Genomic DNA, 14,490 nt, shown 5'->3' with positions numbered 1-14,490 from the left:
GATTTGTACTCACCTGCACAGCCATTGTTCGGGGTCTCCTATAAAAGTGTCGGCTCACGGCTTCAGCGGCATCAGTTCCACTTGCCCCAACGCTGGAACAGCAGCTAGAAACGATTAAGAAAAACTGAGAGAATCCACTAAGATGGTAAGTGTACTTCCCTGGTCTTAATTCGGGGATTTACATGTCTCCATTCTTTGCAGCGCTCCTTCGCTATTGTGATTTTGGCCTTGGCCTCGGTGGGATGGGCCACCCCCTTGAGCAACTCCTATCTGCCGCCCCAGGTGGGTGCCCAGAGTGGGTACAGTGCAGCGGCCTCCAGCTCCTCGGGATCCTATGCCGCTCCAGCGGCCACCTTTGTCCGAAAGGCAGCTTCTGCCAGGCAGTACGTGGCTCCAGCCGCATCCCACGGTAGCTACAGCTCGGCAGGCTCCTCCTACTCCACTCCAGCTGTTTCGCATGCATCGTACTCCGCTCCAGCTGTTTCCCATGCATCGTACTCCGCTCCAGCTGCCTCCCTAGGATCCTACTCCTCCGCCTCCCACACCAGCTACTCCGCTCCAGTGGCCGCCGTGCCCTCCAGGAAATACATAGCTCCGGCTGCAGTGTCCCATAGCATTGTGTCCGCCGCTCCCGCGGTTTCCCACAAGAGCTATGCTGCTCCAGCCGTGTCCCATGGATCGTACTCCTCGGCCGGCAGTTCCCATGGCTCCTATTCCGCTCCAGCTGCCTCCCATACGAGCTACTCCGCTCCGGTGGCTGCTCCTTCCAGGCAATATCTGGCTCCGGCTGCATCCCAGACCAGCTATAGCTCCGTGGGATCATCCCATGGATCTTCCTACTCCGCACCATCCATTTCCCATGGATCATCTTACTCCGCTCCAGCTGTTTCCCGTGTGTCATCTTACTCCGCTCCAGCCATTTCTCATGGATCTTCCTACTCCGCTCCAGCCGTCTCCCGTGTATCATCCTACTCTGCTCCAGCCGTATCCCATGGATCTTCCTACTCTGCTCCAGCCGTATCCCATGGATCATCTTACTCCGCACAAGCCGTTTCCCATGGATCATCCTACTCCGCACCAGCTGCTGCAGCTTCCCATGTCTCCTACTCGGCGCCCGTGGCTTCCAGGAAGAGCTATGCCGCCCCAGCCGTCTCCCATGTGAGTTACTCCGGATCGGGATCGGGATCGGGATCCAGCCATGGCTCTAGCTATACCGGATCTAGCCACGGATATGGCTCTGGAACCAGCCTGGGCTCCCTTCAAGGATCTGGCCTGCGAGGTGGCTTCGGATCTGGGCACAAATCTGGTTCCTACGCTTCCAATGGAGGCTATGAATACCGCCTGAAGCATTAAAGGGATCTCAACAAAAACGAACTTACGATTGAACAATATTTTATGACAACTTTTTTTTTTATCAATCGAAATAATAAATAAAGAATATTAAAGAAAACAAAATATTGTAGCATACTTCATCAGTACTATATTTTCATTGAGCCCCCTAAATGCCCCTTGAAAATGCACATGTCATACTGAGATTCAAACATAATATTGTAAGGCATTTCAATTTTTGTTTTTTTTTAATTCTTGTCTGGTTTTAATTGATTTTATGAAATAGTTAAAAGGTCTCTGGACTTTCACTGATCCAATGCAAAACCTGTTTATTCCGCAAACAATTTTTATGGTAAATAATGTTTATTGAAGCTATCAGTTTGCATTTAAATTACCTAGGCATCTTAGGCATTGTTTTAAGGTAAGCATACTTGTTTAAATGTTATAATATTGAATTTGAAATTCTTTGAAAAATGTTCAAAAATATATTTTAAGGACCAGCAGATAAATGTAATCCCTGCTCTCAAGAAATTTGGCAGTAAAAAAAAAGGAGTGCCAACCATACCCATCAAAATTAAACACTATCAAGTATGTTAATCTGCATAAAGCGTTTGAAAAATTTTAGTATTCATAAATTGCACAAAAAATATCTTAGCAGAGGCAAAAAAAAAATGTTGAGGAATATAGATGTCCGCTTGCTCCATTGTTGCTGGCCTCCCAAAGTGGTGACCTAGTAGACGTAGCCACCATTGCTGCCGTACTTGGTGTCCAGGCCATTGTAGCCGGAGTAGCCCGAGTATCCGGAGTAGCCGGTGTATCCAGTGTCCGCCGGCAAGTAGGTGCGAGAGGGCGTGGCATAGGTGGTGTACTGCGGCACCGCATAGCTCCTGTAACTGGAGGAGACCACGGGCGAGGCGTAGCTGCCAACGCCGCCACCCGAGTAGTATCCGGATCCACTCGAGTACGACGGATACGAGGAGTACCCGGAGGAGTAGCCGCCACTCAAGGGGGGCAGATAGCTGCGCGACAGGTGCGACACATCGCCTGCACAGAGGACCAAGGAGGCGGCGAGGATTGCGAGCACGGTCATAGAGTTCTGCGGATAGGAAATTGGGAAGATTATCTAAGAAATTTAAAACTCAATATATAACCTAATCAGAAATCATGCTAAATTAATAAGTAGGTCCTTACTAAATAAATTTACCATTGACTTAAGAAATTAAATCAGAAATTAGAATTTAAACTATTGCATAGATGAAACCAACATTCATTTTTGAGTGTTATTTTAAACATTTCCTTCATTCAACATTTTGTAATATTTAAGTAATAATATTTCTTGAATAAATTAAAACAAAGTATTAAATTTATAAACTCCTACTGAAACACTAATTTGATTCAAGACAAATATTTAAATTAAATTTTTTAACTTTTTAAAATATGTGGTTTTGATCCTGTCTAAACTTACCATTTTTAGATTTTGTTTGTTTGGTTCTTGGGAGGATTAGGGTTCTTAAGTCTGTATGCACCGAGTGGAAGCCGACGATCAACTGTGGCTGATCCGTTGGCCGGGTCTAGTTTTTATACGCTTCTAAGCGCGAATCGCGGTGTGCACCCCAGATACTTTACAACCGATTTTAACGCCTTGGCGCGGACATGTCGGCGGACAGGGCCCATTACTCAACGGGCAGCCGGCAACCGGACAGAAGAGCGGAGTCCCAGTCCCAGCTGCTCTGGGAGGTTCGTCATGTTCGGTTGTCATCGCAATCGCAGCTCGTTCGATGTCCCACGACTCATCCGGCAGAGAAGCCCCGAAATTGTCTGGCCGTGGAAAAACCACGTTCGACGAGCTGTGCCTTATAGAGTGTATACACATGGAGAAATTTACATCTAAACATTATTTAAGTCCGACCAAAGTAGCAGCCTAAGCATACAAGTTTGTCTGAAGCGTATGTAAAGTAAATAAACTTTATAATCTACTTTATTCATATATATAATCATAACAACATAATGCAATTTTAAGTTTTTTATTTTAATAGTTATAAAATTGTTTTTAAAATTATAAAAATGAAATATTTAATACATGTCTGTGCTTCATTTATTTCGCCTTTAAAATGTTTATACTCATAGTTTTGGTTCAGAGAAACTTGGTTTTGTAGGTTGTTTAATCTAAGTCATTACTGGGAAATTAATATAAAAAATGAAAAATAGTAAAGCTTATTAAATAATGAAATTAAACATAGCGTAGTTCGACTCCTCAAACGGAAAAAGCGATACACATACTTAAAAAAATCAGACGAGATCTTCACTTAATATTGATACGTATACGTAATTTTTCGTCATCAAAACAACGCAGCTTTACGCTTTAAAATGCATGCATCGTGACTTTTGGGTCTAAGTCTGTGTTTTTATTGTACAGATCGCTTCTTTTATGAAACACCACTTCCCCTCCATCGTTTTCTTCCAGTGTATTCCCAGGTTTGGGTTTGGCTTGCGTTAGTTTTGTTTTTACGAGTGCGGCACGCCCCCTACGGCGTGTGAAGTCGCACTCGCTCTTTTCCTTAATTATACAATTTGTGAGTGCTCTTCTGGTTTCGGTTTCTAAGCTCAGCCAAGTTCGGGTTTGTCTCTACATTTTTTATGACATTTCGCGGTCGACGGCTAAAGCGCTTTGGTCTTGTTTATATGTCGTCGCTCATAAATCTCGCGGCATAACCGTTATTAATTGTTGCAATGGGTCACCGTCATTGCGATCGTCATCCGAACGGGCAGATGTTTCTGTTTCTGTTTCTGTCTGGGATCCCGCGGTTTCCCACTGCAGTAATTTTGGCCCGAGGTTCGCGATTTCTAGACACCGCTGACATCATGGCCAGCTAATTAATCACTCTGTATTTGGTGCAATCCTTTTGCGATACTCCAGTGTGTAGTGATTTGATATTTGATGGTCGGCTCTTTCAAATTTAAATATGTAGTGCGCGGACAGTTGAGCGTTGCCACTCGGGTTAAATATTTGGATTACACTCAGAAAAATTGGTCAAACTTAACTGGGCTTTTTCTTATAATTTTCAACCTCTTCGTTAATTTCTAAAATAATTCTCAAGAGGTTAAAAAAACATTTTTCTAAAACCAAAATAGAACAACAAGTAAAATATGATCAGTCTCATAGACTTTTTTATATGACCAAATAACATTGATAATTTATTGTCATATTTTTCAAGCAATCAAATACACATCCTCCTGTTTCAGGCTTAAAAGAATTTTTCTTTGTTTACTTTCTTAGTATATGCCAATTTTTGAGGAATAAAATATATAAGATAATAATTAGAACACTTTAATTTTAGTTTGTTTAACTTCTTATTATTTAGCCATGTTTGAAAAATATATCAGCATAAAAAGCAGTACCAATCACCGATTAACATATAAATACGATATTAATTACAACGCTATAATAAATACATTGAGTGATAACAAGACCGACTAACACTTAACAACTATAACTGACAAATAACTGATCCGGATGGGGTTGTCCCTCATTTACGGCACAATTCGTGCATTCGCATTATTGCTGGCGTGACTTCCGCCGAATTGTCCAGCTGAATTGGCGGCATCGTCGTCAATATCTGCCACCAGTATGTCCGGGACCTGCCGACTGCCTCCGCCTCCTTGCCGTCCTCCGTCCAGCGAGTGTAGGCTGTTTTCCTGTTGGGCGGAGGTAAGGTTATCATTGGTAATCATTGGTGATCTCTACTACCACTACTACTCACTCTGGGGCTCTCGAGAAGTAATTCCTGAGCCATCGGATCGCTGGACGACTGCCTTCCTGGTCGCAGGAATCGCTGTAGTGCAGTCGGCACGAACGAGGACGAGGCGCTGGTGGTGGTGAACGTGTCGTTGCTGCCCCGGCTGGAGCCCGTACCCGATCCCGGGGCGAACCCAACTCCGGCCTCGGAACGCTCGTGCTCCAGGAACTCTTTGGTGCCGCCGAGCGTCGCCAGCGGATTCTGGAAATGCATGTTAATGTTGAGATCCGTGTGGCCGCGCTGCCGGTACTGATAGTACATGTACCCCAATCCGGCGACCAGTGATCCAACGGCCAGTACGAGGAGCGCCATCAGCCAGTGGCTGCCCGTCTGGAGCTGCTGCTGCAGCTCTAGGCTGTTGCCCTGGGTGCCCACGGTCACCTCGCTGCCGGAGCCATGGGGACACCGTTCGCCCTCGGCCACTACCATGCTGCCGCACATGCACTCGTATCCGTAGTCCCCCTGCAGGCACAGCCCATGGCAGTGGGCATGCAGGCAGGGGTACGAGTCCTTCAGCGGCTGACGGGATCTGCCGGCCACCACAATGTCCTGCGCGTTCAGCACATTCAGATTGATTTTCTTGCAGGCCCGGGATCCGTACATCGCACACTGCACCGCTTCAATGGAGCCCAGATTCACGATGAAGGCATTATTCTCGAACATACTCAAGCCAGAGGGATGCATCAGGGCATTGGACTTCTGCAGCATTATCTCCGGTCTGCGTTGTGGTCCCAGCGACTTAAACCTATAGCTGATCCGCTCTAGGGTGCGTTTGTGCAGGTCCACGAAGTACAGCAGCTGCTGGTGGGGATCGGTGGTCAGAACTGTCATATAGCTCTCGCTCCTCTGCAGGAGCATATCCCGGCGACTGCCATCCAGCCTGGCCATGTGAATCTCCGAGCTGGTCTGGCCAAAGCCCTCCGTGCGTATCGCTATGTAGAAGATCTTGGAATGGTAGCCATCCACAGAAAGGTGTTTCAGATGCTTGGGACTCTTCACTTGCATTATCCTGCCGCAAATGCGCGCCTCGAAGCTGCAGGCATGGATCTCCTGCGCTCCACTCAGCACATACACATTGCCGGTGACCCAGTCCAGGGAGACTTTCGTGGGTGCTGGCAGACCCAAGGCGCGCACGACCAACTTCTTGCGCATATCGAACTGATAGAGCACATCCTCTTCGTCGGAGGAGAAGTAACTCATCTGCCGCTGCATGTCCACATCGAAGCCGGCGATCCGTGAGTCATTCGCTGACCAGGCAACCGACAACATTACCGGCTGCTCGCTCATGTTCCGCACTTCGTTAAAGCTGGTGAAGAGCAGCGTGGCGCCGGATCGAAGGCTCTTGCAACTGATACGATCCTGGCGGAGCATGAAGTCCGGATGGCACTGGCACTGATAGCCACCCAGCGTGTTCTCGCACAGCTGGGCGCATGGCTGCTGCTCCTGGCACTCGTCAATGTCCATACAGCTCGACTGATCTGCGTCCAGGCGATAGCCCTCGAAGCAGGAGCACACGGCGCCGGCTGGCGTGGCCCGGCACTTGTGCTGGCACATCTTGCGACCAGACGCGGATCGACAGGCAGTGGCGCACTGCGGACCCTCGTCACGGCCGTTGGCACAGTCCGGGAAACTGTTGCACACCCGCGACATGTCCACACACTCGCCGTCGTGGCAGTCGTAGAGATCTGGCCGGCAGGCCCGTCCCGAAGTGCTCCAGGGCTGAATCTGGCTCTGGTTGCGATTGTGATTGGCCTTCTCCTGCTCGCAACTCAGCTCGTCGCTGCCGTCGCCGCAGTCCTTCTCCCCGTCGCAGCGGAACTCCCGCCGGATGCACTGCTGTCCGGAGCGGCACTTGAACTCGGAGATGCTGCACATCTCGCCGCAGTCGGCCTCATCCTCGCCACGGGGACACTCGGCCGTGCCGTTGCACCTTGCGACAGATGGCAGGCAGAGCTTCTGATTGCTCGAGCACTGGAACTGCTCATCGGCGCAGGTTATATTGGACGCCGTGGATCCCGGTCCGCAGTTCAGCTCGTCCGATCTGTCGCCGCAGTCGTTGTGGCCATCGCACACCAGACTCCGGTCCAAACACTGGCCTAGTAGGCAGCGGTGCATGTCCGGCGGACAGCTGCGGTGGCCGCACTTGTCGTGCTCGTCCGACCCGTCGCTGCAGTCGATCCGTCCGTCGCACTCCCAGCTGCCCGCGATGCAGGACCCGCTGCTGCACTGGAACATCCCCGGCTCACATCCCGAGGGCGCCTCGCACATGGCCTCGTCGGAGTTGTCGCCGCAGTCGTTGGTTCCATCGCACACCAGGCTCGAGTCCACGCACTTGCCGTTGTCGCACGCGTGCTGGTGGACATGGCACTTCTTCGTCTTGTCTGGGTGGATGAAATTAAAGGGGAGTGGTTTAGAAGAGGTATTGGTTGGCCTGTGATATCAGCAAGTACCCCTGTACCAGATTTACAGTAATAAAATCCTCATAATTTTTAAAGGAAATCTAACTTTTTTATATTTTCTTGGTAGGGTACAAACATTCCCGTTCAATAAAGGAGTTCCTTGTAATAAGGAAATAAACGGTAAGTATAGAAATATAGCTATCAAATCTAATTTTAAGTTAAGTAGGTTAAGGATTGCTGCTTTAAGAATAAAATAATTGCAAGAGAGTTTATTTTAATACCTAATTTAAAAGGTCAAACTCTTCAAACATTCAAAACTAATGTAATTTGATTATTATTTTCCTACCTTTTTCTCTCGTCTAACTAAATATTTATCATCAAATTTCAGTCATGATGAGATCAATCGTACAATTATATAACATGCAATTTGGAAGCTAAACTTTGGGTAAGCTCATACATGTGTTGTATAGCAATTTCTGATAATGAATTTTAATTTAAAATGTGCTTTTACCGTATAATTTTTTCCGGCAAACAAATACCAAGTGTACGTTCCACTCCCGCTTGGAGTGATCGGCGTGGACACAATCACTCAGGTGTTTCGGGATTCGCTTACCAAACTTTTCGCAGTGCTGCTCATCCGAGTTGTCGTGGCAGTCCTTGTGCTCATCGCAGCGTTGCTGCTTGTCCACGCACTGATCCCCGCTGTGGCAGGGGAACTGCCTGGGCGAGCAGAGGACCTTCGGCTTGCGTCGGTGCTCCTCGTCGCAGTCCATCTCGTCCGAGTCGTCCACGCAGTCACGTCGCCCGTTGCAGCGATGGGCCATTGTGAGGCACTCGCCGCTGCGGCACCGGAACTCGCAGTCCAGGGCCTCCAGGCAGGTGCGATTGCCCGCGTCCCGGTAGACGAATCCGGGCGGACACAAGCAGACGGCGTGGAAGGGACCCTCACCGACGCAGATGTGCGAGCAGCCGCCGTTCAGGTGCTGGCAGGGATGCGTTTCCCGGCTGACCGGCGCACTGGCGGCCAGCGGAATTCGGGCGGGCGCGGCAATGGGCACGAAAGGCAGGATGGCACCGGGATCACCCTTAGCCTCGATGTCGATCCTCTTCCGCGGACCCATGTTGCTCTTGTGCGTCCAGTAAACGCCCGGGGAGCCCAACTCGCTCCAGAACAGATCCTGCTGCACCAGGGCCAAACTGTACGGTCGCCTCAGCTTGCCTCGGAAGGTTTGGCCGTGCGGCTGTCGGTAGTCCGAGTAGCTAATCCTGCCCAGGTCGCTGTCCGACCAGAAGAGCGTGTGGGTATCGTGGTCGGCTGTCAACTTGATGTCATCATCGCCCAGATCGTCCTCGAAGACGTGCACCTGCTCGCCCCTTCCGCTCAGCGGTATCCTGTCGATGTGGCTGTGCCGCCTGGCCTTGAGCACCACATACAGATAGCCCTCCGCGGGCATGACACTGAGTCCGATGGGCACCTCCTGGCCCGGGAAGAAGCGAATGAGGGCGCGATGGCCCGTCTGCAGGGAGAGCAGCTCGATGACACCGCGCTCCACGTCCGCCCAGTACAGATTTAGGCTGAGATGGTCCAAGGCCAGGGCACTCACGTTGCCCAGATTGGAGCGCACCAGGACGCTGGTCTCCTGCTGCTCTGGCTGAAACTCCAGGATCAATCGCTGGTCATTGTCGGCTATGATGAGGCTGCCGTTGATCCGGTTGTAGACCATTTCGTTGATGGCGCAGGGCAGCGTGTGCGACTTGCTCACCACATGGCGCCCGAAGGCGGTGTGCTCGATCTCCAGCAGCACCTGTCCCAGGCCCACAAACAGCCGCTGGCGCTTCTCCGTCAGGGTGCAGCGCTGCTGATCCGGCGCCAGTCGCATCCCATCCGGACAGGCGCAACTGTGGCCACCTACTTCCGGTTCGGCGAGGAGGCACATGTGCGAGCACCTGGCCTTTGCACAGCCATGAATGGAATCCGGCTGCTTGGCCGGATGGTAGATGTGGACGGCATAGATGGTGCGGTCCTTCGCCAGGATACGGTGACCCTTGCCGGAGAACTTGTGGCACGCGTGCACGCTCTTCGTGGCCCAGTCCGACCAATACAGCTGATCCTCGAATATGGCCAGGCCATACGGATGCTTCAGCATCCCGTCCAGCACCGTACGTCGTCCTGTGCCGTCGGGACGCACCGTTTGGACACTCCCTAGCTTGGCATCCACCCAGTAGATCCTTTGCTGGTGCATATCCAACGCAATGCCATTGGGCCAATGGATATTGTCGCTAACAATCGGTCGGGATCGAGTGCCATCCATGGAGGCACGGGCTATCATGGGCTTAGCACCCCAATCCGTCCAGAACATCAAACCCCGCTGTGGCCACAGCGCCAAGGATCGCGGCTGATGAACATCCTGGGTGACCAGCACGACACAGTTGAGGCCATCGTTCGAGCAGACGGCTATGTGCCGCATTATGTTGTCCGAAAAGTAGATGTTCTGAGTAAGCCAGTCCACGGCCAGGTCTTCCGGGGCGTCCAGGCCGGAGGTCAGTAGGATCTCCGCATGCGAACCATCGCCGCTGGCCTTCACAATGCTTTCCCCCTCGTTCTGGATGTTGGTCCAGTAGATATGGCTGCCGTCGTAGGCCACGCCAATCACCTTGCTCAGATTTCCGGCCACCTGATAGACATGGTTGCGTACGTTGTCCTCGTGCAGGTGCATTCCCATCACGGTCATCTGGGTGGTGTACAGTAGGAGGGGCTGCTGATCCGCGGAGTCGTGAATGATGGCGCGACAGGTGCGATTATCGTTGGCCAGCAGATAGCCCTCATCGCAGAGGCATCGATATCCTCCCGACGTGTTTTCGCATCCCTGGCTACACAGATCATCTCGCTCCTGGCACTCGTCAATGTCCACGCACCTGTCCTCAAACTTGGCCCGCCGGAATCCCGCCGGACAGTGGCACTCGGCTCCTCCGGCCGGCATCATGTGGCACTCGGCCCCAGGCGCACACTTCTTGGCCTCGCAGTCCGGCTTGGAGTGGCAGCTTTCCGACTCATCGCTGCCGTCGGAACAGTCGCTGTGGCCATCGCACACTTGGCTCAGGGGCAGGCAGGATTCGCGGTCACGGCACAGGAATTTGCCCATCTGGGGTTGGCACAGGTTAGCTAAACGGAAGAATAGTTTGATAGGTGGTTTAATCACATTTTTCCGGGCTTTATAGGAATAATTTTCATTAATTTAATTAAAGTTTTATGTTCCCTTTAAATATTAATTGTAGCTTTAAATTTAAAACATTTGACGGGCAGACGAACATGGCTAGATCGACAGACAATTTATAGGGTCGAAAATGTGCCGTTCACTGCGTTATTATAATTATAACTAACATGAAATTGGGCCAACAAATTCATTAACGTTAAAAAAAAACTTGCACAGAGATTTTTAGAGAATCAAACCAAAGTCTTAAGAGGTATTGCACTTTAAAATCGGATTAAATTTCCTGAATTTATAGGGTCTCCATTTGACACATCATAGGAAACTTAGAAATAACTTACATGAAAATGGGTTAAAAATTAGATCAACGTTAATATAAAAAATTTGGATGCAGATTTTTAAAGTGTCGAACGACAAGTCTTTAGAGGTATGCCAATTTAAAATCGGATTAAATTTGGGGAAGTTTGGAGTTCAGAAGTCCAATTGAGGGTCACTATTTGACACATCATCGGAAACTTAGAAATAACTAACATGAAAATGGGTCAAAAATTTGATCAACGTTAAAATGAAAATTTTGAATGCAGATTTTTAGAGGATCCAACCACAAGTCTTTAGAGGTATGCCACTTTGGAATCGGATTAAATTTAGGGAAGTTATGGAGTTCAGAACTCCAATTGAGGGTCACTATTTGACACATCATCGGAAACTTAGAAATTAACATGAAAATGGGTCAAAAATTTGATCAACGTTAAATTAAAAAAATTGTATACAGATTTTTAGAGAATCGAACCACAACTCAATTAGGACGACTTGGGAAAATAAATTCAATTTGGGAACTGTGACTCACCGCATCCTCTTTCGTCGCTTCCATCGCCGCAGTCGTCGACGCCATCGCAGAGCCACTGTGTCCGGCGCAGGCAACGTCCGTTGGCGCAGAGGTAGCCCTCAGAGGAGGAGCAGTTGGCCGCCGCTTGCGTGCACCCGGCCACCTCGTCCGACTTGTCCGCACACTCCGGCCGTCCGTCGCACATGAACTCGGCCGGGATGCAGGTGCGATCCTGCTGGCACATAAACTCGTAATCGCTGCAGTTGCGCTTGCGGTGGGTGTCCCCAAATCGGAACCCGGAGCGGACCGGGCAGTTCAGCTCGTCCTCGCCGCCGGGGCAGTTGGAGATGCCGTTGCACATTAGTTCCGCTGCCAGGCAGGCTCCGTGTGGCTGGGCACACGGGAACCAATGTGGCGCTCGGCACATTCGGTAGTCTGGATATCGGGATTGGAGATTTATAAGGTTGGGTTCGGTTTACCGCAGTTATAAATGCATCAAAATCGACTTAAATCTAGGATGAAATCCCCCTTGCAAAGCCTATTTTAATTTGATTGCGTGTGTTGGGTATTAAATATTAATAATTAAATGGTTTCAAAATAGTAGAGGTTGTGATTATGGTATGGTCCCTTCATTGGTTAACTTTTTTTTAGATATGGAAATTCAAAATATGGAAAGAATTTAAAACTTGAGTTTCTTTCTCATTTTTAATCGCAAAATCACTCCGGGATTGGCCCACACCCTCCGTATTTCAATTTTATAAAAAAAAAGATTTGGTTCAATTGAACTTGTTAGTTTATTACATGCAGGAAAAGTACAATATTGTTAGAGTATATATATATGTCGGATTTCTTTCCGTTTTAGAGCCGAATTCTGGTGGGGATCGCTTAACCATGCTCATTCAAATGGATTCCGTTACAGTATTAAAATGTAATATATTTGTTAGTGAAAAACTACTATATGTAGAGTTCTTGTCAATTTCCTTTTCGATATGATGCCTGAACCTCGCAGGGATTAGCATCGCCTCACATTAAAGGATAACCTCCACTGTCCACTGTCCCACGGCATAAAAGGAATATTCATATGGGGGCTCTCTGACCTTACGCATCCCTTGTCTTGTTTATTAACATTTTGCCCTCGCTCACCGCAGTCCAATTCATCCGAGCCGTCCTTGCAGTCGCCGTGTCCGTCGCACATCTTCGCTTGTAAGATGCAGCCGCCGTCCTTGCACTGGAACTCTCCATTTCCCACTTTGCACTTCGGAGGGAGGGCCGCAGTCACACCGTTTAGGATTACGAGCAGGAGCAGCGCGATAGCCACGTGGCGCGCCACAGTTCGAAGAGATGCGAGTCCATCGTTTGGATCCATCCGGTTTCGGTGGTTGCCAATTCCTGGATCATGGGCTCCACTTGAAGGGCGAGCGCGTGTCTGCGAGGTTAGGTTGAGGCCTCGCCGGCCGGCGGTCATCTTCTGGCTCTCTGACCGGATCCGTGTCTCACTGGGGGGCAGCTGGTGCTCGGCCAGGAACATTCAACACAAAACACACAATTTTATCGACAATTAACAATTCAGACGGAAAAATGTGATTTGAAACGGGAACAGCAACAAGTAAAAGTACGGCTTGCAGCTTGAAAAGCTGAAAGCGAATTGAACGAGTATGGAGTTCCCGCGGATGGGATCAGGTCAATTGGCGGGCACTGGAAAAGCGCCGTTAAAATTATGTGACCAGAGGCCATTAGGCGAAAGACACCAATAAGCTAAGACACCTATCACTAGACTGGAAATGGTTACTGAAAATGGTTACTTTTTTTACCTGATCCTTTTTAAATCGAATTATTTTTGGAAAACAATTGCCTACACTGTTTACGAGGAATAAGAAACCGTGTTATCCGTCATAGAAAAATTAAAACATATTTACTTTTTTATGAGAATTTCAAACGTAGCGAACATATGTGAATGTCTTGTATGATATCTGTTAAATCACTTTTGCTTTTAAAATCTGAATTTAACGTAACCATTAATCTGTAACGCTCCCTAAACTTCAGATGAGAAGTTGGCTCGTGTTTGGGGCCTTAATTTGTCTGATTTGGCTTGAAAATGGCTAAACTGTGAGCACCTCTCAGGCGGCAAGCAATGTGGAGCAATCTGGCAACGCTGTAGCCGGTTATTGTTTTGTTATTGCTATCTGCCATTTGCACCGAACTTGGGATTATTATTACTGTGCCGTGCAAAGTGCATGTTAATGCAATATCGGATCTGTGCAAGGTTCTTGCCCTTTCGCTGGCTGCTTGCGCGCGACCTGTTGATCGTTTCCAGCATCGCCGCCGTCACAATTCGACCGACGATTGCCACGACCAGTTCATGCACCGCCTTCAGTCGGGAAAGGTGCTTCTCTTCCAGTGTCCCGCCGTCCAGTTCCAGTTGCATTTCCAAGATGAGCGACAAAGCGGGTGAATCACCAGCAGAAGGGGAATCCTACCAAGCGGGCAGCAGTTCGGTGGCCTTTGTGACCACACCGGATCGGGAAACGGCTAGGAAACTGGCGCGCAGCATCATCGAGCGGAAGCTGGCGGCCTGCGTCAACATCGTGCCCCAGATCGAGTCCATCTACCTGTGGGAGGGCAAGGTCAACGAGGACAGCGAGTGCCTGCTGATGGTCAAGACGCGCACCAGTCGCATCGATGAGCTGAGCAAGTTCGTCCGCGAGAATCATCCGTACAGCGTCGCGGAAGTCATTTCGCTGCCCATCCAGAATGGCAATCCACCGTATCTCGATTGGATCGCACAGACGGTGCCGGAACAGGCGGCTTACAACCAGGACTAGGACTATACAGAATGTATAATGTATTTAATGCAAATAAATGTTCACTGAATTCAGTAACGTTCTTTTTTATTTTTTGAAGCTTTCCAAGGGCGCCAACTCCTGGAGTTG

The 14,490-nt window shown here is 49.2% G+C and overlaps 4 protein-coding genes across 5 annotated transcripts; 2 read left to right on the top strand and 2 right to left on the bottom strand.

Annotated features, from left to right (window-relative positions):
* The first annotated feature begins 80 nt into the window (after window positions 1-80).
* LOC108039273 (endochitinase A) lies at window positions 81-1,364 on the top strand. Its single transcript, XM_017116202.1, has 2 exons — window positions 81-145; window positions 202-1,364. The coding sequence occupies exons 1-2, from the start codon at window positions 143-145 to the stop codon at window positions 1,351-1,353; spliced, it is 1,155 nt and encodes a 384-aa protein (XP_016971691.1). The 5' UTR covers window positions 81-142; the 3' UTR covers window positions 1,354-1,364.
* Window positions 1,365-1,990: 626 nt separating this feature from the next.
* LOC108039269 (prisilkin-39) lies at window positions 1,991-2,870 on the bottom strand. The gene is made up of 2 exons (XM_017116197.2): window positions 2,795-2,870; window positions 1,991-2,425 (listed from the first exon to the last, which is right to left on the bottom strand). Exons 1-2 carry the CDS (start codon window positions 2,795-2,797, stop codon window positions 2,060-2,062), a joined length of 369 nt encoding a protein of 122 aa, XP_016971686.1. The 5' UTR covers window positions 2,798-2,870; the 3' UTR covers window positions 1,991-2,059.
* Window positions 2,871-4,641: 1,771 nt separating this feature from the next.
* Window positions 4,642-13,264, bottom strand: LOC108039270 (putative vitellogenin receptor). Of its 2 annotated transcripts, XM_017116199.2 has the most exons (6): window positions 12,704-13,264; window positions 11,582-11,995; window positions 8,139-10,688; window positions 5,392-7,507; window positions 5,091-5,327; window positions 4,642-5,025 (listed from the first exon to the last, which is right to left on the bottom strand). In XM_017116199.2, exons 1-6 carry the CDS (start codon window positions 13,086-13,088, stop codon window positions 4,857-4,859), a joined length of 5,871 nt encoding a protein of 1,956 aa, XP_016971688.1. In that variant the 5' UTR covers window positions 13,089-13,264; the 3' UTR covers window positions 4,642-4,856. The 2 variants fall into 2 exon arrangements, with proteins under 2 accessions (XP_016971688.1, XP_016971687.1); XM_017116198.2 differs by having other exon boundaries at window positions 5,091-7,507.
* A 449-nt stretch (window positions 13,265-13,713) lies between these two features.
* On the top strand, window positions 13,714-14,439 carry LOC108039268 (protein CutA homolog). Its single transcript, XM_017116196.1, has one exon. The coding sequence runs from the start codon at window positions 13,795-13,797 to the stop codon at window positions 14,380-14,382; it is 588 nt and encodes a 195-aa protein (XP_016971685.1). The 5' UTR covers window positions 13,714-13,794; the 3' UTR covers window positions 14,383-14,439.
* The last annotated feature ends 51 nt before the right edge of the window (window positions 14,440-14,490 follow it).

The sequence above is a fragment of the Drosophila rhopaloa genome, unplaced genomic scaffold, assembly GCF_018152115.1.
Source record: "Drosophila rhopaloa isolate 14029-0021.01 unplaced genomic scaffold, ASM1815211v1 contig_3, whole genome shotgun sequence".
In the NCBI taxonomy this organism is placed as follows: Eukaryota; Metazoa; Arthropoda; class Insecta; order Diptera; family Drosophilidae; genus Drosophila; species Drosophila rhopaloa.
Note: the sequence above shows the minus strand (reverse complement) of the source record. Positions and strands in the feature narration are given on the sequence as shown.

Excerpts from the sequence above, each read along its gene's own strand:
- LOC108039270 (XM_017116198.2), bottom strand. The coding sequence starts at position 13,088 with ATGTTCCTGGCCGAGCACCAGCTGCCCCCCAGTGAGACACGGATCCGG. Across the intron at positions 7,508-8,138 it reads GCAGCACTGCGAAAAGTTTG|ACAAGACGAAGAAGTGCCAT; the intron begins GTAAGCGAATCC and ends TCATCCACCCAG. Across the intron at positions 5,026-5,090 it reads TACTTCTCGAGAGCCCCAGA|GAAAACAGCCTACACTCGCT; the intron begins GTGAGTAGTAGT and ends TCCGCCCAACAG.
- LOC108039268 (XM_017116196.1), top strand. The coding sequence starts at position 13,795 with ATGTTAATGCAATATCGGATCTGTGCAAGGTTCTTGCCCTTTCGCTGG.